Source organism: Sebastes fasciatus, chromosome 14 (assembly GCF_043250625.1).
Source record: "Sebastes fasciatus isolate fSebFas1 chromosome 14, fSebFas1.pri, whole genome shotgun sequence".
In the NCBI taxonomy this organism is placed as follows: Eukaryota; Metazoa; Chordata; class Actinopteri; order Perciformes; family Sebastidae; genus Sebastes; species Sebastes fasciatus.
The window spans coordinates 16,153,719-16,174,715 of record NC_133808.1 but is presented as its reverse complement, the minus strand read 5'-3'; the positions used below and the strand labels follow the sequence as shown (position 1 = coordinate 16,174,715).

General features: G+C 39.6%; 1 protein-coding gene across 8 annotated transcripts in view; it reads left to right on the top strand.

Annotated features, from left to right (window-relative positions):
• The window catches only part of osbpl6 (oxysterol binding protein-like 6), a 47,155-nt gene that overhangs the window by 20,773 nt on the left and 5,385 nt on the right, over positions 1–20,997 (top strand). For 2 of the 8 annotated variants that reach the window (XM_074659239.1, XM_074659232.1), the window contains exons 3-16: positions 3,720–3,842; positions 4,205–4,258; positions 5,966–6,079; positions 6,173–6,343; positions 9,900–10,038; positions 10,224–10,327; positions 10,780–10,872; positions 12,796–12,964; positions 14,676–14,806; positions 16,116–16,223; positions 16,624–16,755; positions 17,647–17,734; positions 19,754–20,007; positions 20,416–20,553. In XM_074659239.1, coding sequence (XP_074515340.1) covers positions 3,720–3,842; positions 4,205–4,258; positions 5,966–6,079; positions 6,173–6,343; positions 9,900–10,038; positions 10,224–10,327; positions 10,780–10,872; positions 12,796–12,964; positions 14,676–14,806; positions 16,116–16,223; positions 16,624–16,755; positions 17,647–17,734; positions 19,754–20,007; positions 20,416–20,553 — 1,818 coding nt within the window. The remainder of the gene's footprint in view (positions 1–3,719; positions 3,843–4,204; positions 4,259–5,965; positions 6,080–6,172; positions 6,344–9,899; positions 10,039–10,223; positions 10,328–10,779; positions 10,873–12,795; positions 12,965–14,675; positions 14,807–16,115; positions 16,224–16,623; positions 16,756–17,646; positions 17,735–19,753; positions 20,008–20,415; positions 20,554–20,997) is intronic. The other 6 variants (XM_074659233.1, XM_074659236.1, XM_074659238.1 and 3 more) reach the window with 6 other exon arrangements.

Below are 20,997 nucleotides of genomic sequence, written 5' to 3'. Positions count from 1 at the left end.
CAACCCTAATAATATCCTGTTATCCCAGGAAAAAAACAACCTTTTGTTTTCTTGTGATAAGAAGATGATGCTAACATAAGAACACAAACCTGTTATCCTGAGATACTCTCAAGTTAACAACATATAATATAATATAATATAATATAATATAATTATTGCACTTATAGCCGATCTTGGCTTCCGTAGCTTGTTGCCTAATGAACAATTTTCTGGCCTTTATTTTGTTTATTTGACACCCTTAGATTTTGAACTCCCATGAAAGATTAAACAGATTTGTCTGTTTCATTATTTTTTTATCACTCTTGTTATTACATCATTATGTTTTATTGCACTCTGAGTACACAACGGTAGAGTAGGAAATAAACTGAAGTGACCTGAAATAATTGGAAAACCCTTTGATTTCAATGTGATTGTGTTGTGTTTATGCAAAGCAGCGCTTAAGAAAAGTTAGTCCTTCAGTCTTTCACCAGTCAGCAACAGTAGAGACTCTACACGTAGATCAGCGTCTGTGTTGGAAGCAGATGTGTGTGAGAAACTTGTCATCAGAAGAGCGTTCTGTTGTACTGATATTTATAGTGCTGATTTAGCCTGAGGTGTCCCCAAGGAGTGTTTGTCCTCCCTCCTGCTCAGGGACACTTTAACTATAATAGTTTGATTCATTGCAGCATTAAAATGTCTACTGCGCTACAGTGTCACTGCAGGTGTTGGATACCAGAAGACTGACACAGGATTGATTTAGTTGATGATCGTCGATCCACTGATATGATATGAGTCTTTGTCAAGGGAGACATGGAAAAGATAGAAACAAAGGTCAAAAGCTAAATCAAGTTATCCAGTTATCAAACGAACAAGCTCATGGAGCAAAACCTTTTAAAGTTTTGACATCTTAGAAAAAGCAGACAGCCTCAATACTGAGTCTGCCACAAGATCCTTCATTAAAGGGGTGAACTCACCAAGAGGGACCGGCTCATTCAGCTTTATATCATTCTGCAGTGAGATCAATGAATGTGAGCAGAGTGCAGGAAATCACTTTGGCTTAATTCAGTTCTGTCTTCAAGGTCAAATAACAAAAGCGAATCCTCTGACCGTAGCAGTAATTTCCATATAAACTGATAGTTGGCATATACGTTGTTATCTAGATGCAGCCAGAGAGTTGAGTGGACGGTTCCTCATGAGGAATTTGTTGATTTATATCGTAAATGGTTTCGGATCTTAAAATGATGCCCAGGAAAAGTGCATTGAATTGCAATATTTGCAGCCCAAGCCATTCTTTATTTAGTGTAGTATTGATTTATCAATTTAGAGCCAGCTGAAAGTCTGTTGGTAATGCCGCTTATAACACACAGGAAGTTTGTCTGAAGGGTTTCTCACAGACTGCTGCTTGTTATTGCCTCTTAGGGAGGGTGCTCGTCACGAGGCCGTTATGGTCTAAATACAGAAGCGTTGATGTATCGATCATTTCACATTATGCAGTTGAGTTGTGAAACTGATAATGACCTAATCGCTTTGGGCATAATGAGTAGACCGCTATCTTTTTTTACGATATGATTGCTTTGGATGGTGATGTACATTTTGCTAATGAAGTTGAGCTCCTCTGCTTCCTCAGTTTGCACACTGAAGGGAGGGGCCGGCGGCGGCGGAGAAACATGACCTCATTACAAAACAGATCTGTTCGCCCGGTCATTAGATTAAACAAGCTGTTGTCTCCTTTTGTTAAGTGTCCTGCAAGCCAAGGTCGGGTGTCGTAACGGACACCCGATGAGCTGTCTTGAAGGTCGCAACATCACGCCGAGCAGTGAAGAGCCACAGGCTGTTATTTGGTTAGATGCTTGTGCGTGTTAAGTTATGGGTTTTTGCTTTAAAGGCTGATTCAAGTATGAAATTAAAAATCTGACCTACTTCACCAATATTACATTTAGATGCATTCTATTTGATAAATATTTTACTAAATCTGATGGATAACTGCCCCAAAAAGAGACAACTATATGTCTGACATTGCTACAGAGAGTACACAATGTTCATGTTTTGTGCAACAACAGTGGTAGTCAGACCATAAAGCAGTCAGACGAGTAGCTGCGTTGTGAGTCAAAGTTGCTACTCTCACTTTTTCTTGACCCTCGATGCTCCGTCACGGTTGTGGACGAAAGCTTACAATATATTCCTACTTGCTCTATAAATGCCAGACATTGCCTGATGCAGTTTAAAGTGCTGCGCAGGTTATACTATTGAAAATCCTAACTTAATAAAACATCCTCCTCTCTGTGACAAATGTCAGTTCCCAGAAGCCACTTTAACCCACAGTTTTGTACTCTGGACTGCTCAAAAATAGAAAGCCTTTGAACTGAAATATTCAGCATCTTCTTCAATATGCTGAAAATCCCACCAGAGCCAGATTCAAAACTGATTCTACTGATAATAACTGAGGCATTTAGTAAATTGACTGCTTCTCAATAACACTTTGTCTCCTTTAGGCTAATAGCAGCAAACCGTATACTTAAATTCTGGAAAAAAGCTGAAGTCCCTCCAGTGAAGACACATTACACCTAGAGAGAAATAGTTAATTATTAATTATCTTCACTGATAAACTGAAGCAATTTAAAAAATGTAATTGAACACAAACTCAAAAATTACAAGAAGTGCTGGGTGGGCGGATTCTTGGGTGGTGTGACAGGTTCATCCCCCCTTTTCTATTTACTTTTTTCCTTTCTCTTCCTTTCTCTCTTTTTTATTTTACGTCATTTTTGGGAAATAGTGTACAAATTGAAGCAGTTCCCTATTCTGTATAAAGATTTTTGCAAAAACGCTTCCAATAAAAATATTTGAAACCAACATCACGGTTGCTTTCTCCATCCGAAGCTTAACACACAGCTAATACTTGACAAATCTCCTTTTAAGGTACATTTTTAACAGATGCAAAAATGTGTGATTAATTTGCGATTAATGGGGACCTTAAGTTACCATTATGGGTAAACCAAAACCATTCAAAAACTAATTCTTAGTATATTAATTATAGAAAAAAATGTTTTTGTTAACCAAGACCATATAAAACATAGAATACTTTTTTTTGTTATCCAAGAAGGTAAAAAACAAGTTTATAGTGAATTAATACGATGGAAAACAAATGCTTGGTTAACGAAGAACACTAACAACAATTAGTCGACTGATTGATTGTGGTGGAGCAGCCCAAATAGAAATAGATGAGACACATACAGGGAAAGTCAATTTTCAGACTTGCATACAAAATAACTTGTGAAAGACGCTGAACAGATCATGTCAGGTCAGAACAGCAGGATGGTGATGATACTCGCTTATCTGTTCCTGGACATTTTGCTGTGATTCCCAGTGTGTCCTCCCCCCCCAGTGGGAAGACGGTGTGATGTTTTACCTGTCCCTGCCAGACTTTGCTGTCCCTCTACTCCAGAGACGTCGCTTTGATTTACAAACCCACTTGCAGCAGGAAGCGCACAGTCAGGAGAAAGCTAATGGAGTGGAAATGCTGAGGGAGCAGGAAGAATTTGAATGGGGCAGTATTTCTTTAAATGTGTGGTGAAGAGGGGAGAAGAATAAAGAAGTGGTTTTCTTCCATCTATCAGACTGTGGGCGTGATGGGAGCATATTTTCTTCTTATTACAGCAAGTGTATCTCCGGTTTTCTTCTTATTCTGGAGGAGTGAGTGGATTAGCTCTGACACCACGCTGTCTTTTTTTCTTCCTCTCTAGGAGGCCGACAGCTGGGAAATCATTGAGGGGCTGAAAATCGGCCAGAGCAACGTCCAGAGGCCTGACAAACACGAGGGTTTCATGTTGAAGAAGCGGAAATGGCCCCTGAAAGGCTGGCACAAGGTAAGATCCACAGGCAAAGCGAGACAAAAACAGCCGCTGCTTGAATGTTAAACAGTTTGCTGTCTAGTAATGAAATAAGTTCCCCTTTTCATGCACCTTGCTCTACCCTCTCGGGGCCTCTTCCGCAAGCGGTGTTTCCTTTTGAAGTCACCACCGTCAGCATCAGCTTAACTGTTTTCTCAAAACACTTGAATACCAGTGGAAACCAGCCTTTGCTGTCAGCATATTTAAACTCACAACACCACAGAACACACAATATATACATATATATAATGTAAACAGGTCCAGTGTGATCTATATTCAATGTCTGCTCTTCCTGTGTTTTAACCAACACATTCTTTTTGTGCTTATATTCTCTGCAGCGTTTTTTTGTTCTGGACAATGGTATCCTGAAGTACTCCAAGTCCCCCATTGATGTAAGTAACTCTGACTATAACCCCACAGGCAGGAACAGGGCAGCCTGGCCTGACATCAGCTTGGCTTGGCGATGAGTCAGCAGAAACATCTGCAACACGGGTCATGATGTTCAATGTGTTTTAGCACGCCATGTCACTTTGCAGGAAAGCTAGAACTTTACGGACAAAATGAAAATGTGACACACGACTGTGAGGAAACCAAAGAATCCTGCGCTCTGTGGATCTCTTGTTCTCACTTTGTTAACAATGCTTTGATTCTCAGACCTTCATCAAGTTCAGAATTCTGTTTGTTGGGCTGCAACTTATACAAGGTATTTACATTGATGAAATTTGCTGATTGTTTTCTTTCAGTAGTTGATTAATCGTTTGGGCAATAGAGCTCAACAGTGACCACCCACAGTTTGAACAGCACCGGTTCTGGAAGTGAATTTCCTCTTCATTCACTCCATTGACGTTTCAGAAAATCCTTATGTACAGAGTTTTAATCATGGAACCAAGTCAACCAGCTACGAGATGAATCGTGACCATAAAACATTTGATTCAGAGCAAAAAAAACACATTGGAAAACAGAAAAAAAAGGACAAAGACTGAGTTTATTTTAAGAGTGAAGGAACTACTCGTCCCATAAACCATTGCAAATGATGACTCGCTGCCTCTGGAAACTCTGAAAAATGTTTAAATAGCTGCTGTCGATCGCCTTTCTCGCCTCAAAAGTTTTCAGAAACATATTTCGGTGAACTATTTTTGTAATATAAGAATACGTTTTCAAACAACCGCCATGTTGGCCCGGTTTGAAATTCGGGAGCAGACCACGGAGCAGCACGTATGAGCACGAAAGAGCATGTACCCTAACTAGCTGTTCGCGGGAGCGGTACATATTTCCATGGTAACAGCGATCTCCACCAATCAGAGACGTCGCTGTTACACGTAGGATTGTGGGTAGTGTAGTACTTCTCCATGACATTGCGAATAAAACAAGTTTTTCGTAAAAAGGTTGATATCGTACAGACTTGTGGCTTCCACAGGAGCATATACGATTGTTTCACATTCTCATAGCTCGTGGTAAGTCTACCTTGGATTTTTACGACATTATGGCTTATAATTGAATCCGCAATTCAGAATGTGAATGGGATTTTCGCCTACGAAACCTCCCTGTTGAGCTTCATTAAACCTCAAAATAGTGTGTAATGCCTAAAAAAAATTATCTTTTTAAAAAAGAGACATCTTCATGTTTTGTCCAACCAACAGTACAAAACCCAAACATATTATTTTACTATCTTATTAGGCAAAGCAGCAAGTCTTTACTGGTCAGTTGTCAGAATCATTGAATGTAATTTCTGCTATATATATTCTCTATATTTTATTACCAAATTATAATTTTTTTTCAAATTAGCTAAAATACTCCACAGTATTTCCAAGTACCCACTGGTACCTGCAGAAGTAGCGCCTGGCGTGCATTTAGCCCTGTTGGGAATCCCTGACTAGAACAATTAATTGATTATCAAGATTGGTGCCGTTAGCAATCAATCAACTAACAAATTCAGCTCTGTCTGTTTGGCGAAACAAATTCTACTTCATAAAGGTCTGAAGACTGAAACACCAACAGTATGGAGGATTCTTTGGTTTCTTCAGACTTTAGTGTGAAAGAGGTGTAAAAATGACGTGTGCACAAAATAAAACAAATATTTGACTATCTGTAAACCTTAGATCCAAAAAGGCAAGCTTCATGGCAGCATCGATGTCGGCCTCTCCGTCATGTCCATCAAGAAGAGAGCCCGCCGCATCGACCTGGACACTGAGGAGCACATCTATCACCTGAAGGTAACACTGATGGGACGGGTCAATATTGTCGTTTCAACGTCGATAAACAGGAGGTCAGCGGAGGACAGGGTTGAAATCTGTCTTCCTCTTTAGGTCAAATCTCAAGACATCTTTGATGCCTGGGTGTCCAAGTTGCGTCATCACCGGCTTTACCGACAGAACGAGATTGTGCGATCTCCCCGGGAGGCCACCATGCGACCGTTTCCTCCCCCAGCTGCCATGGAGTCCCCCCAACCTGCCTCCAGTGCGGTACGAGAAACCAAGGTGAGCCCTCCCACCAATTAATCGTATGATTATTTTCTCTATTAATCAATTAATCCTCTGGTTTTTAAAATGTAAGTAAATGTTGACGTCTTCAAATGCCTTTTTTTTGTCAGACCAACAGTCCAAACAGTCAATTAACAATGATATAAAAGCAGGAAATCCCCACATTGGAGAAGCTGGAACCAAACACTATTTGACATTTGTACTTAAAAAATGTTTTAAATGATTAATTATCAAAATTATTGCTGATGAATTTTCTTTACAGAGATCAGCTGAAAACTAAAATGTTACAGATTTGATCTTGATATGAACCTCTCTAATCAAACAGCCTTCTCGTGAATGTGATATCTCAGGAACGCCTTGAGGGAATTTCTTCAAATTTGGCACAAACATCCACTTGAACTCATGAACTAATTAGATTTTGGTGATCAAAGGTCACTGTGACCTCTCGTCTTCATCCCATTCTCATTATAGCTCAGGAATGCCTTAAAGGAATACTTCACCCACAAAACGACCATTTGTAATATCAATTACTCACCCCGTGTTAACTTGAATTCTTGAAGAAAACTTTCTCTCCGATGCCGTCACGGTGGAAAGGGAATCCGAAAAAATACTTGATAAATTGATGTAAATAGAGACCAGGTTTAACAACAGCAAAACTATATAAAAAATCTGTTTACAAACTCTCACACAGCTCATGCAGTATAATCAAAGTCTCATTTATCCAGTCATATGCTCACTATTTCCCAAACACATGCATCTTTGCCATGCTTCTGCCGTTTAGGGATTATCCGTTCATGCAAGAAAAACAAAGTTTCTTCAAGAATTTTAAGGTAACATGCAGTGAGTACTTGAAATACAAATGGTTATTTTAAAGGTGAAGTATTCCTTTTAAGCAAATTTCTTCAAATTTGGCACAAACGTCCACTTAGACTCAGGATGAACTGATTAGAATTTGGTGGTCAAAGGTCACTGTGACCTCACAAAACACGTTTTTTTGGCCATAACATGAATGTCAAATAGGATAAAAGGATGAAGTGATGACATTTTGGACAGACATGGATGTAAACTTGACTGGTTGGTGGAGGCATACAACTGTGAGGCGGTAATTCTAGTTCATACTTCTACTGTGTATCAAACTTAAAAGAAGTCTCTCTGTGCTCTGAGCAGATGAGCAGAGTGCAATTACTTATTCAAGAAGTGTATGTCGCGGGGAAGGACAGATTGCCTCGTTTTTTTTTTTTTTAGAAACTGTGATAGTGTACCAAAATATCATCCAGAAGAGAGGAAGTGAAACTCACTGAACGTTCACACTAACGAGACAGGAAGACTTAATAAGAGAACAGACTGTGTGTCTCTGTTGAGATCACCCACCTGATAAATTTGTAGTGTACAATGTTGTCTTTCAATTAACCCCAATTTAACAGTTATATTTCCATACAAATACTATAAATGGCCGGTTTTTCACAGTATAAATGTTATGGAAGCCACTGTTTTACTAAGTGTGATCTTAACACATTGTTGTTGTAACCATAGCCCTGATCTGTCCTGTGTTATGTGGCTAGTACTGGTAGTACTGGCTGTGAATGTGTAGATATCTGCCCAATGCAGTAACCCTGATTGGACAGGTAATTGTATACAGGTCATTAGGATAATAAAAACGGGGTTGTTTGTCCAGACTGCTCTCGGTTTAGTGTGAGCCCCTGGTCCTTGTTGACGTGTCTGAACTGTGTGTAAATGTGAGGATGCAACCAGAGCGGGTTCTCCTGGGAGCGTGCCTCATGCAGCCATTAGAGGTGATCAGTAGGATCTGGATTCAGAGCAGCTGGCTGCTGCCTGATGAGCTCTCCCAGAAGAAAGATGAAACTCCAATCCGGGAGTCAGAATGAACATCAAAGAGCTCTGAAAGAAGGACTATCAAGGTCTCTTCCAAATACTGAAGAAATCCTCAGCATGGCAGCGTTTGTACATGCTCCAATAAGCCGATGATATGACACATTATTCCTGTCATGATTTATTCAACCTGCTGTATTTAATAAGTTAGTTTTCTTTTAGCATACTATTTTCCAGCTAAGCACATTCACACAGTTACACATAGGGGTGGGGAAAATCAATTCATGTTAAAATCAAGATCCTTATCTTATATTGATTCACAACTTTCAAAAATTGATTTTTCAAAAAACTTAATTCTACAAAACAACAACAATCGTATGATGGTAGAGAACTCGGACGCAGAGAGAGTGACACCGTGTACTAACAGCAAACGTTAGGTTATGTCATGTAAACAAACCGCATACCTATCAGCTGTGCGCTCGAGATCAGACTGGAGACTTACTGTCTACTTACCGTCTTCCAACGTTTGTACTTTTTAAACAGAATACACACGTTTAATATTGTGTTAATATGAATCAGTCGTTCCTCTCCCATTGTGGCGCTTTCAAAGCGAGCAACAGGAATAAATAGAAACAGGGAGTCCGACAAAAGTTTAGAACAAAATACTGCGTTGCTTGCGGCCAATTAGGACACGTTGTCAAGGACATAATGTGTGATTTGTTAAAAAAATCACACAAAATACCAGTTTCACAGTATAATTTTGTGTACAATTATTTTTTTGAAATTGGTAATTTTCTGAGAAATAAAAGGGTAATTTTATTTTATTCATGTAGCAGGCACATTTTTTTTTTGTATAACTTGAACTTGTTATTCTTGAAGTCACAGAGAATTGAGAAACACTAAAAAAACTTTTAGTAGAAAGTGTTTATTTGTTTAGTTTAGCATGAATAAACGTTACCTTTTGCCTTTTGTGTGTTTACATTATTGCAATCAGTTAATACAACTTTTTCAAATATAAAAACTCCATAATCTTGTAAACACTTCACTCTGCTTTCAAACCGCCTTTATTAGATCACAGCGGACTGGAGCAGATTCTTAAATTAGCACCCCTATGTACTGAATCCAGAATCGATTTGAATCGGGGATTGTTTCGAATCAATATCGAAATGTGATACTCACCCCTAGGTACACATAACCCGAAAGCCTCAGAGATCAGCCAGTCTTTGTTGGCTCCTGAACAGATTCACTGCAGTTGTTACTGGTCAGTCAAGTGATTGATCAACGGCACAGAAGATCCATACAGTATGGTATAAGGTATCTATTTAAATACCAGTGATATTGTTGTATTCAGAATAGTCCTGAAATTATCAATCAGTTGACAGGAAATTAAATTACAACAAGGAAAAAAAATTAAAAATGCCAAATATTTGCTGCTTCCAGCTTCTCAATTGTGATGATTTATTCTTGATCGGACAAAACAAAGAATTCAAAGACATAAATTTGAGGAGTTGTGATGTATTTTTCGCTACTTTCTGACATTTTTTAGACCAGAGGTTTTCAAACTCCAGAATCCAGAATACTTCTTTCACAATGTCAGTGCCACTTGGAAAAATTGAAATATGATCAAAACCAGTTGAACCACTCCTAACAAGTGTGTAACTCTGACATGAAGTTCCAGACAAAACAACCACATCTCTGTATCTGTTCCCGTATCACCCTTCAGCAGGCCAAGCCAAGTAGCCTGCCGTGGCAGCCGGTGGCCCCCATCAGCAACAGCAGCCTGCCTGCCTCCTACAGCAACGGCCAGAGCAAAGTGGTTGCTTGGCTGCAGGACTCAGAGGAGATGGACAAGTGCGCAGAGGGTGAGTTCAGTTTTCCTCCTCACGCTGGGAACAAATCTGATTTTATAAAGACGTGGATTAAATCATGCCTCAGGCCTTACGGTAAGTCTTCTGAACCCTGAGAGGAGGATTGATGACCATTTCATGACACATAACACTGAATGTGTTTTTGTGCACTCGTGCGTGGGTGTGAATGTTATTTTCAGAGCTCGCACGATGCCAGTCCAACCTGACCGAGCTCAGCCGGCTATTGCAGAGTTTGGAGATTCTACAGAGGACACAGTCAGCGCCCAACTTCACAGATATGCAGGTAAAAAAAGATGCACAGAAAAACACACACATGCACCTGTACAGATAGCAGGGGAAGCAATATATGTAGTGTTTCATTTAGAGGTTTGTGTGTGATGATGGAGGTATGTCAGTCTAAGAAGTATATAGTCTTTTAAAACCACAGCAGACAGTCACCTTCACTACCTGTCTAGACAGACAGGAGTCAGCTGTGCTCACAGAACACCTTCCAGCTTCTCCAACAGATTAATATCTATTAAATTTATATTTATTTGTATTATATTTTTTGGTTGAAATGCATTTTTTTTAACAGCACACATTCCATCTCCCTAAATATTTTGTTTGCGACTCATTTGTGGGAATGTTGTCTTGTTTTGTCATTTCACTGCTGCGTGTGTTAACCTTTGCTTTATTTGTGATGCGTTTGTCCTATTAACCACATTTTGCATATTTTGATCCATGTGTGCCGCAAAGACCAATTGCGTAGAATTGTCAAAGAAAGAAAAGCGCTTGAACAGAAGATGGAGAACAAAAAGTGTCGGCAAAGATGCAAAATTCCAGCTTCAGGTACCTTTTTTAAGATTTTTGCTCTGCCACATAAAGTCACACACACAGCACACAGTAACTCTTAGACATGAAAGTCTTTAGTCTCCCTTTAATTAAAACATTTCCTGGGAATTATTGCTGTAATTCAGGTTCAGTTAATTAAGACCAAAAGCTAAATAAGTGTTTTTTTACCATATGTCTTTCATTTATGACACAATAGATACATATGTTAAAAAGGAAATATATATCGGATGTAACTTTGAATAGACACTATATTTTCCACATAACGTACAGTACAATAACCTTTCGATATAAGAGTGGTTCACATCGTTGTTAGTGGTCAGACAGACCCTGATGTAACTGAGGAGTCAAAGGTTTCATTCCTGTACGTCAAGTTAAAGGGGACATATCATGCTCATTTTCAGGTTCATACTTGTATTTTAGGTTTCTACTAGAACACGTCTACATGCTTAAATGTTAAAAAAAAACATTATTTTCTCAGACTGTCTGTCTGAATATACCTGTATTCACCCTCTGTCTAAAACGCTCCGTTTTAACGCCTGTCTCTTTAAGTTTCCCTCCCAAAAAAGCCCAGTCTGCTGATTGACTTGTGAGAAAATTATGGTGCACCTTTGTAGAGGTAGTTCTCAAGCTGTAGGAATATATTCTAATAAGCCTGCATGTGACAAAAATCACGTTTTCTGATCTAGACAGCCCACAAAAAGCAGACTCGTGGTCTCATTTCACAGTTTGCGGGTTGATAGGCACTCCAGTATGGAGCACCACAAGAGTCACCTAAATAGTAATACAGCGTTTTATTGATTGATAACTAATTGTACAATAAAATATTTTAAATGCCATATTAAAACCTGCATTATTAATTTCAATTTGTGAATCCCGTTATTTTCTTTCAAATAGATTTTTAAATTCAATTATTTATTTATGAATTCATTAATTATTAGTAATTTGAAATTATTTACTGACTGTTTTATGGTGTTTTTGTAAATCCCTTTTTGATTTGAACTATTTATTGATGGACTATTATTTAATTTGTAAATTATTTTTATAATTCTTCTTTTAATTGCCCATTAAAATGTAAAAAAAATTGAATTACTTTGTAATTTAGTCCATTTATTCATAGATTAATAAATCATAAATAAATAAATAAAATGCTTATTTTTATTGTACAATTAGTTATTAATCAATTAAATGCTTTATTACTATTTCCGTGACTCTTGTGATCCTCCATACTCCAGATACCGAAATGCATGTGCACAAGCACTGGGAAAGTGAGTTTTTCATGATATGTCCCCTTTAAAGTGTTATTGAGCAAGAGTCAAATTTAAAATGTACTCCTACTGCTTCTTTCATTTTTAAGAGGGGAAACTATTACAGCACACTTACACAACAGAGCATTTATCTTATGTTCTTGATAGTTTTTGCTCTCATTAAAGTGGTGTTTCACGGCCTGAGTAATCTCATCTCTGCGAATTTTCCCTTATTTTGCCTGATATATTAATCTATGCTTCCTGAAAATACTAATTGTGCTTTCATACACTGTTGCTTTTCTTTTTAACTAACCAATTTTAAGACATTTTCTCTCTCAAGAATAGATTTGCTATCACAGAATCTAAAAGCTCGTCAATAGTCGTAGTCCTTAGAGATTTCTAGCATATCCAGTTGCTTTTTGATTTACTAGTTCTTGATGTCTAATGACCTTCATGAATGAATGAATCAGCAGTTGGTGCAGAAGAATGACGATGCAGTTCTTTTGTTTTGTTTTTTTCCTTCAAAATTATTTCTGGGACAGTAACGAGAAGAGCGTGGTGTGACACGTCAGATATGCGTTTTTCGCTCTTCACAGTTAGTTCTGTCAGACACACATTATTGTGCCTCTCAGCTGATTGACAGTGGTCTTCCTTTGTGGTCGCCATCTCTCTCCAGGTCCCTCTGTCTGCCAGCATGTCTCCTGTCCGCCTCCACTCATCCAACCCCAACCTGTGTGCCGAGCTGGTGGACTTTCAACCCCCTGTCTCCCGGCTGACAGACAATGTCGAGTGTGCCACTGACTACATTAAACTTCAGGAGGAATTCTGCACCATCGCCCAGAAAGGTAGGCAGGCAGCATGCATGGCTGCAGGGTGATTAGGCGAGATATGTCCCAATGTTTTCCATCTCATATGTAAATCTTAAAGGATTATTCTGCTTTGTCACGACCTTGCCTGGATCAAATTTGCATGCGATAGTGTTGCCCATCGTTTCTACAGGATATATCATTGTACTTATAAAGTTAATTGCTGAGGAACAATAAAAATAAGTCAGACGGGGCAAGAAACCCAATCGCACAAGTTTTAAATAAAGTCACAGAATTAACTTAATTAGAAGATAAAGTGAAAAACAAAAACACTTGATGTGTGAAATGAAATCTTGTTGTTGTATAGTGAATATGTACTGTGCTGTAATTGTGTTTTTATAGGCCCACTAGAGTGATAATTGTCTTAACAGAGATGTTATTCTCTGTTTCCTGCCCAGGGATTACAGATGTAAATTGGCTTATAGCTAACTCTGGTACATCTATGAAGCTGTGCACTGTCCCTGTCAAATAAATAATAAAACTATGAAACAAACTGACCCTTGTTAACATCCATCACAGTTTTAAGGCCGAATTCCTGGTTCAACTTTGACCTACTGCACAGTTTTTCTATGCAGTGAGTGATTATTAGCAACCTTACGGATACGCTCATTATCAGTTTTACCTCCAAATAAAGTGGTTTAGAGACAATCTGGCAAAACCGCTTGTTAACAACCTGTCTGATCCGCTTGTTTCTTGGTTGGACTTGTTAAATCGATGTCACCATTTTCCCAGCTATCAGCAATTAACTTAGTAAATATAAAGTTATCATAACCGATAGAAACAATAGCCAAAGTCATATTAAACTGGAATTTTCTTTTTGAACATTAAAGTTTACAATAAACAATGTTGATAAAAGCTAACTCAGTGCATCACTGGGTTAATTGAATATGATAATAATGATAATAATTGCAACCTTAAAGGGAGATTTGTCAAGTATTTAATACTATTATCAACATGGGAGTGGGAAAATATGCTGCTTTATGCAAATGTATGTATATATTTATTATTGGAAATCAATTAACAACACAAAACAATGACAAATATTGTCCAGAAACCCTCACAGGTACTGCATTTAGCATAAAAAATATGCTCAAATCATAACATGGCAAACTGCAGCCCAACAGGCAACAACAGCTGTCAGTGTGTCAGTGTGCTGACTTGATATGACTTGCCCCAAACTGCATGTAATTATCATAAAGTGGGCATGACTGTTAAGGGGAGCCAGTTTTTCTAGTTTTTCTTAAGTTTTCTAGTTTCATATGATACCAGTATCTTCACTCTTGCTTTAAAACGGAGGCCGCTACAACCTAAAAACCGCAAGTTGCGTTAATGCGTTAAAGAAATTGGTGGCGTTAAAACTAATTTGCGTTAACTTTGACAGCCCTGGCTTTATTTTTAGAGCGCTTTTCAAGATACACAAAGACGCTTTAAAAATTAAATTAAAAAAAAAACTAAAAAACAATACAGGAGCAAAGTAGCACAGCATTTGTTAATCCAACATTAGAAGCAAGTTTTTTAATTCTGTGTGAAAATAACAAGAAATGCATGTACCGGTTGAGAGCATGAGGAATAGATGTGAGAGTTTCACACAGTGTTTTTGGGGATAATATTTTTTCACTGGAAGATTGTGACAGCTGTGATTGTACGGTGTAAAGGGATACTAATTACCTTTTATCCCGTCTCTGTGCAGTCCACTCTCTGCTGAAGTCTTCCTTCAACACGGTGGCCATAGAGAAAGAAAAGATCAAACAGATTCTGTCTGACCAGGAGCAGTCGGACCAATCAGCCCAGATCAACTCTCTCAGGAAGTCTCTGTCACAGGTAATGAGACATCTTCAACCATCGCCCATGATGCCTCTTTCTCTCTATTAGTTAGGGCTAGTTAATTTGAGCCGTTCTGTCAGACATATTTGGCTACTTCACATTCATAATGCAGTAAGTATGATGCTGTTTTAACATGTAATGACCCGGAGTGATCGGGACATCACTGGGGAAATTACTGCAATAACATTGAGCGATGTGTCTTCGGTGTCTTTGACGGGGCTGTCAGATGAAACACACAAGTAATCACAAATAACAAAAGAGGACGTGAGGAAATGAGAGCACTGGCAAGTGAGCAGTGAAAGTTCAAGCCTCTTTTCCCATATTAATTGGCGAGAGAGAAAAAATGTGCCGTGCAGTTCATTAACTCGGCTCCTTTAGGCTGTCTCTCTACCCCGATGATTTAATTGGACTGTTCCTCTGCTAACAGTTGACATAATTTCGGTGAAATGTTTCTGCAGCTTTATCTCCGCTTTGTTCCTAATTGGATGCTCGTGTGACAACGTTGTCATAGGCTGGAGGTCAGGTTTTTATGGAAAAGCTGTGTTTTGAAGATGATTATCAGGATTCATGGTTGTTACAGATGCGGCTGTCAACTATTTTAATCTCTGAGGGAGTTTATTTTGCACTTTTTGATGTTTTATTACACATGTACACAATTACTTAAAGCAGGTTTGAAGTGATGAACTCACAGAGAATGATTATCTGATTCTGCATTTCCCCTCAGCATTATTGAGCTTTATTGCATGTTTCAGCTCATTGATTTGGCTTTAAGGCCTGCAGCTTTACTGTTTTGGTTCACTCTCACCGCTCTGATCAGCGATGATGCAGCAGGCACTGTTTTCAGTGAAAAAGCATTGGAGCATTTAGCAGCAAAAGAACCAGACGCCTGCCGGTGTGGAGAGTTATGTCCACTCATGCAGGCGTGATAACGTACGTGATAACCGGCCGTCGGCTGTAGTCTTTGCGGTCTGTTCCAGTACAACTTGTCAGCCAGGACAAAGGCGGCGTGAACAGTCGGCCTTCATCGACGCTAGTTCTTTGATGTCGGCTTGGTGTGTCCGAGCCTTTAGGGATCTCTTCACTGCCAGTATGGAGAGGAGGAATGGTAGCAACTAATCATGTAAGAGTATTCTAATAGCCTTGAAGAAAATCCAAACAAATCCCTTTTTTAAATTTTCTTTTACAATTTTCTTTTCAAAGTATCTACATCCAGGGCATCAAACACTAGATCTGCCTTCCCTCCCTTCCCAAGAAAAACAGAAACACAAAGCACATGGAAAATAAAACCACACTTTTCATTATTCAGGCCGTGTCCCAAAATGCAGAACTTCGCACTCGACTCAACCGCATCCACTCTGAATCTGTCCTGACTGAACAAGTTGTCAGTGTGAACATCATCTCCACGCCTGATGAGGTAGGTCGCTGTGGTCAGTCTATCTTTGACTCTTAAATTGATGAAACAACAAGTCTTCCGAGGCTGACCGGGTAGTTGTAGTGTTTGCATCATGCATTCGTCAGTTGCATTATTGACTCCTGTCCTTATAGATTGATAGGTTTTCCAGTAAACTCTGGCAGGTAAGCTTAAAGGATCGTTATGCTATGCAGAACCTGACATCAAGGTTAATAGAAAAGAATGACTAATTAGAAACGGATGGGAGCTTGCCCTCTGGCAAGGATACACATGCTGCAAAATGAACTCTGTGTTGTCTTGTGATGGTGTTTGTGTTTGTTCGGGTCTGTTTCGGTTCTTGAACGTGTCATCATAGCAAGGAACGGTGAACATCTCGTGTGTTTGAATGTGTTTTTTCCTGCAGGCTGGAGAACAGATGGGGATCCCTCTGACTCAGCAGGCCTCTAATGAGAGCCGACTCTCCATGTCAGAGTCCGTCTCCGAGTTCTTTGACGCCCAGGAAGTGCTTCTGTCGGCCAGCTCGTCGGAGAATGAGGTATAACGGAGGACAGTTGAGTGTTTTAAAGAAAAAGGACGGCAGTTTGGACCATGAGGAGGGGAGTTGTAGAGGAAGGAAGGGGTTAAACTGGCCCTGCTGCTGGGAAGCCAGATAAAACGTCACTGTGATGGCTGTGTGTGGAGCTGGAGTTAGTCAGCAATTAATGAGGGCAGCATGAAAAGCAGAGATAGCATATGACGGAAACTCCAAAGTCAGGCACACAGAGGGGCTTCTCTTCAGTCTGCCCTGAGGCGTCATCCCTCAGTGGTGCCTCAGAATCACAAAAACTACTCCTCTGTCTGTTCCTTTTGATTTGTAGTTTCTAGCTTTGTTAAAAAAGGCATTATTTATACCATCACTTGAAACTATCATTTCTGCCTTCTCCCCTTTTTAAAGTCCTGCGAACAACCCGCTCCAAATATATGTGGTCTCTGAAGAGCCATTAAGCATTGTAGCTCCCCAGGCATGCATTGAGCTGCGTTGAAGGATTGCTCACCAAGGACACTCATCAACTCCCCCATCCTCCTGCTCCAACAGCCGGCCCATTCAGACCTGTGTTACACTGTTGGCCAAACCATCACCAGCAGCAGGTGACTGTAATAGAGGCTATTACAACACGTTGCTTCAATATGCTCCTCTTTGGCGGCATCAATGGCCTCATTGTGTTTGCTATATATATCTAGAGAGAGTATGAAAATGCTGCAGCGTCTCATCTTATGATTACTGCGGCGGGACAGATAGCTGGCGACTGCTGCAGTTTGTTAGCCACTGGCAAACTGCAGTAACAGTGTGTGTGTGAGGCTACGGCCGTCTGCTGGTCTGATCAGAGTTTGTGTTGTACCCTACTGCGCTGACTCACTCCGCTCTGTACCTGTTCCCCCCTCGCAGGGCTCAGACGATGAGTCATATGTCAGCGATGTGAGCGATAACATTTCCGAGGACAACGCCAGCGTGACTGATAACGTCTCCAGACAAAGTAGGTCCAATCCTGCACCACCACGAGCCCCTATACCAAAGCATCCATATGTTTCTCTGTTAGACATAAGTAAAGGAGAGGATCCCATTTGAGGATCAACCATGCTTCCTCTTCAACATCCATTCACACAGACACATCTGGCAAGATCATTCATCAGTGTGGCAGAGGCAGTTGACTTTGCAGGGTGGCTCTGTGCCAAGGGCTTCTCTCAGACTTTATGAAAGCTATCTGTGTAATGAGGGATGGGATCTCTCTCCTCCGTCATTGTCACATACCAAACAAGCGATGTATAGCATCTCATGATGATGAAAACACTGTGACCGTTGGGAAAAGAACTGACATTGGTAATGTTATTTCAAGGTGATGAAAAGGCAATGAAAGAAAGTAGAAAAATGTTAAAGGGGCTATATGTAAGAATCCGAAATTGCTTGTCAACAGTGAGACCTGCGAGCGTTAAGTCAACGGCAGTCAGCGTTCTGTTGTTCGAGCTTGTGCTCGCACTACGTAGACGAGAGCGAGCACCAGTCGATATAGTGAGACGACAAACACGGGACTGAACTTGATTGACAGGCATCATGTTGATTAACGTTAGCAACATTAGCCAGCTAAAACCACAATATCACTATATGTTTCAAATGCTTTGCCGTAATGTTAGCTCACCAAACGAAGGTCCCTCCATGAATCGAAGGCCCGGCCGATGTTGATCCTAGTTTTTCCCCGACGTCGGTCACATTCCTGTTTTGCACGACGGGCTTTACTAGATATAACTTTGTTTTTTTTTGTGCTTCCGTGGCGTCTGAGTTGAGGTGGGGGCTGGTCGTTTGTTGGCGTTAGCGGACTCCTCTCGCGAGCGCGCATGATATCACATCCGTTTGGTTTGCCCGCATTCTTCACATTAAAAGGCTGATAGAGGAAAGGTGCAATTTTTTTAGGTTAGGTTACAACCTGTTCACATATTGGCAATAACAAAACGATTAAAAAACATTTTTATGTGTAAAAACTTACATTCATTCCTTTTTAAGTCTTCATACATGTACTACACATTTCTATCTAGACCCACTGTCATTTAACATATTTGATGTTTTGAACCCTACAGCAATAGAGTGATGTGTCCCAGTTAGTTGACAGCAAATCCAATCAAGAAACGCCAATCTGCAATACAATAATCCAGGGCCGGCGTCTAACCAGGACTAAAGAAGCATGACAACATCACACCAAGTTTTAACCCCCTTACACTAACTCACAGTATGTTTTTGGATGTTTTTGATCTGACTGATGACTTTAAAGGCTGTTTGTAGTCTGGTCCCTCGCTATATTTCTGTCCTTTTCATCCCATATGAGCCTGTACGAGGCTTGAGCTCCTCTGGAATAGATCAAATAATTCTGCCTGACACTGTATTGCACCAGGTTCTTAACCAGAGGGCACAAAGCCTTTGCGTTGATTGTTCCAAAGCTTATGAACGGCCTGCTCGTGGGAATGAGGCTGACTGAAAAAATTTACTTTTAAATCTCTTCTTAAAACGTAGATTTACCGCAGAGCTCAACCTCATTTTACTTGGATTATCTCTTTATTTCTTTTATCTGACATTACTTGCATTGGCTTTACTTTATTCTTACTCCAGTTAAAGTCTATTGTGTAAGGCTGCAATTTTTCATTGCTTAATCTGGTGATTATTTTCTCAATTAACTGATTAGTCGTTGGCTCTATAAAATATCTTGTTTCATCCAATCAACAGTCGGATATTTGCAGTTCACTGTCACATAATACAAGTTGGAATATGAGAATCTTTGGCTTTTTTGCCTTATTGTTCCATAAAAGTTCCCAATTTCATTAGATTTTATATCATATTTTGTGATTTTATGATTTAAACATGCTGCCATGTAACCAGTGCTTTATAAATGAAGATTATTATTATTGTTATTATTATGATTATATCATTACGAGCATGTTCCAGAGACGGTCACAGATAATGTTGTACCGTGTGCAGATTGTTAATGTGGGGGTATTCTTCTTCCCAGTGGCCAACGGAGACTTTGCTGGCAGTGCCTTCCGTAACGGGCGTCGCAGCTGCCTGCCGGCGCCGTGTCCCGACACCAGCAACATCAACCTCTGGAACATCTTGAGAAACAACATCGGCAAGGACTTGTCCAAAGTGTCCATGCCTGTGGAGCTCAACGAGCCCCTCAACACCCTGCAGCGTATGTGTGAAGAGCTGGAGTACAGCGAGCTGCTGGACAAAGCTGCTGAGACCGAGGATCCCTTTGAACGCATGGTAAAGAAACTGTCATTTGCAAGCACTCTGTCAAATCAAATGCTCATCAGGTTAGGTGCAAGGACATGGTGACCCTTCATTGCTGTTCATAAGGCAATGTAATGTTTGCTTTGGTTTTAAATTCCTGCTTTATTTTTGTGTCTATAATACCTATATTTGTTTATATATGAGGTGACATTGCCAGTCACAACCAACATAAATAGTCTCATTCAGAGGCACGTCTGTGAGGTGGTGATACGCTCCGATGCAGCTGTCGACCTTGGATCCTCCTATTTTTATCTGTCTTCTGTCCTTTTGATAATGCCCAATGCATGCTAATGTTTGGATTATTCGTGACAAAGCCTGTTAATATGAAGCGATTAATCCCCTTGTGTTTATTTTAGCTGTGTTGTTTTGACTCTCTGACAGGCTCTCGTCGCTGCTTTTGCCGTCTCAGGCTACTCATCCACTTACTACAGAGCAGGAAGTAAGCCATTCAACCCGCTACTCGGAGAAAGTTATGAATGTATTCGGGAAGACAAGGGCTTCTGTTTTTTCTCCGAACAGGTAAGTCTGTTTTGCTTGATGAAAGACAGTTTTTATGATATAAAGTGCATTTTAAACAAAAGCATTATTTTGGATATATCGCGATTTTCTTAGTATCTGAGATGATTATAAGCTATATATTATACTATGACTTTTTTATTTTTTCAACATACTGTACTATGGGTTTTTTTCAACATACTATACTATGTCTTTTTAAAAAATGTTTTACATACTATACTATGATTTTTCTTTGACATACTACAATGTGACTTTTTTTCATGAAATTTTTCGACATAATATACTACAACTTTTTTCATAAAATTTTCGACATTCTATACTATGAACTTTTTCATTAAATTTTACAACATGCTATACTATGACTTTTTTTCATACGATTTTTCAACATACTATACTACGACTTTTTTTCATAAAATGTTTTCGACATACTATACTATAACTTTTTTG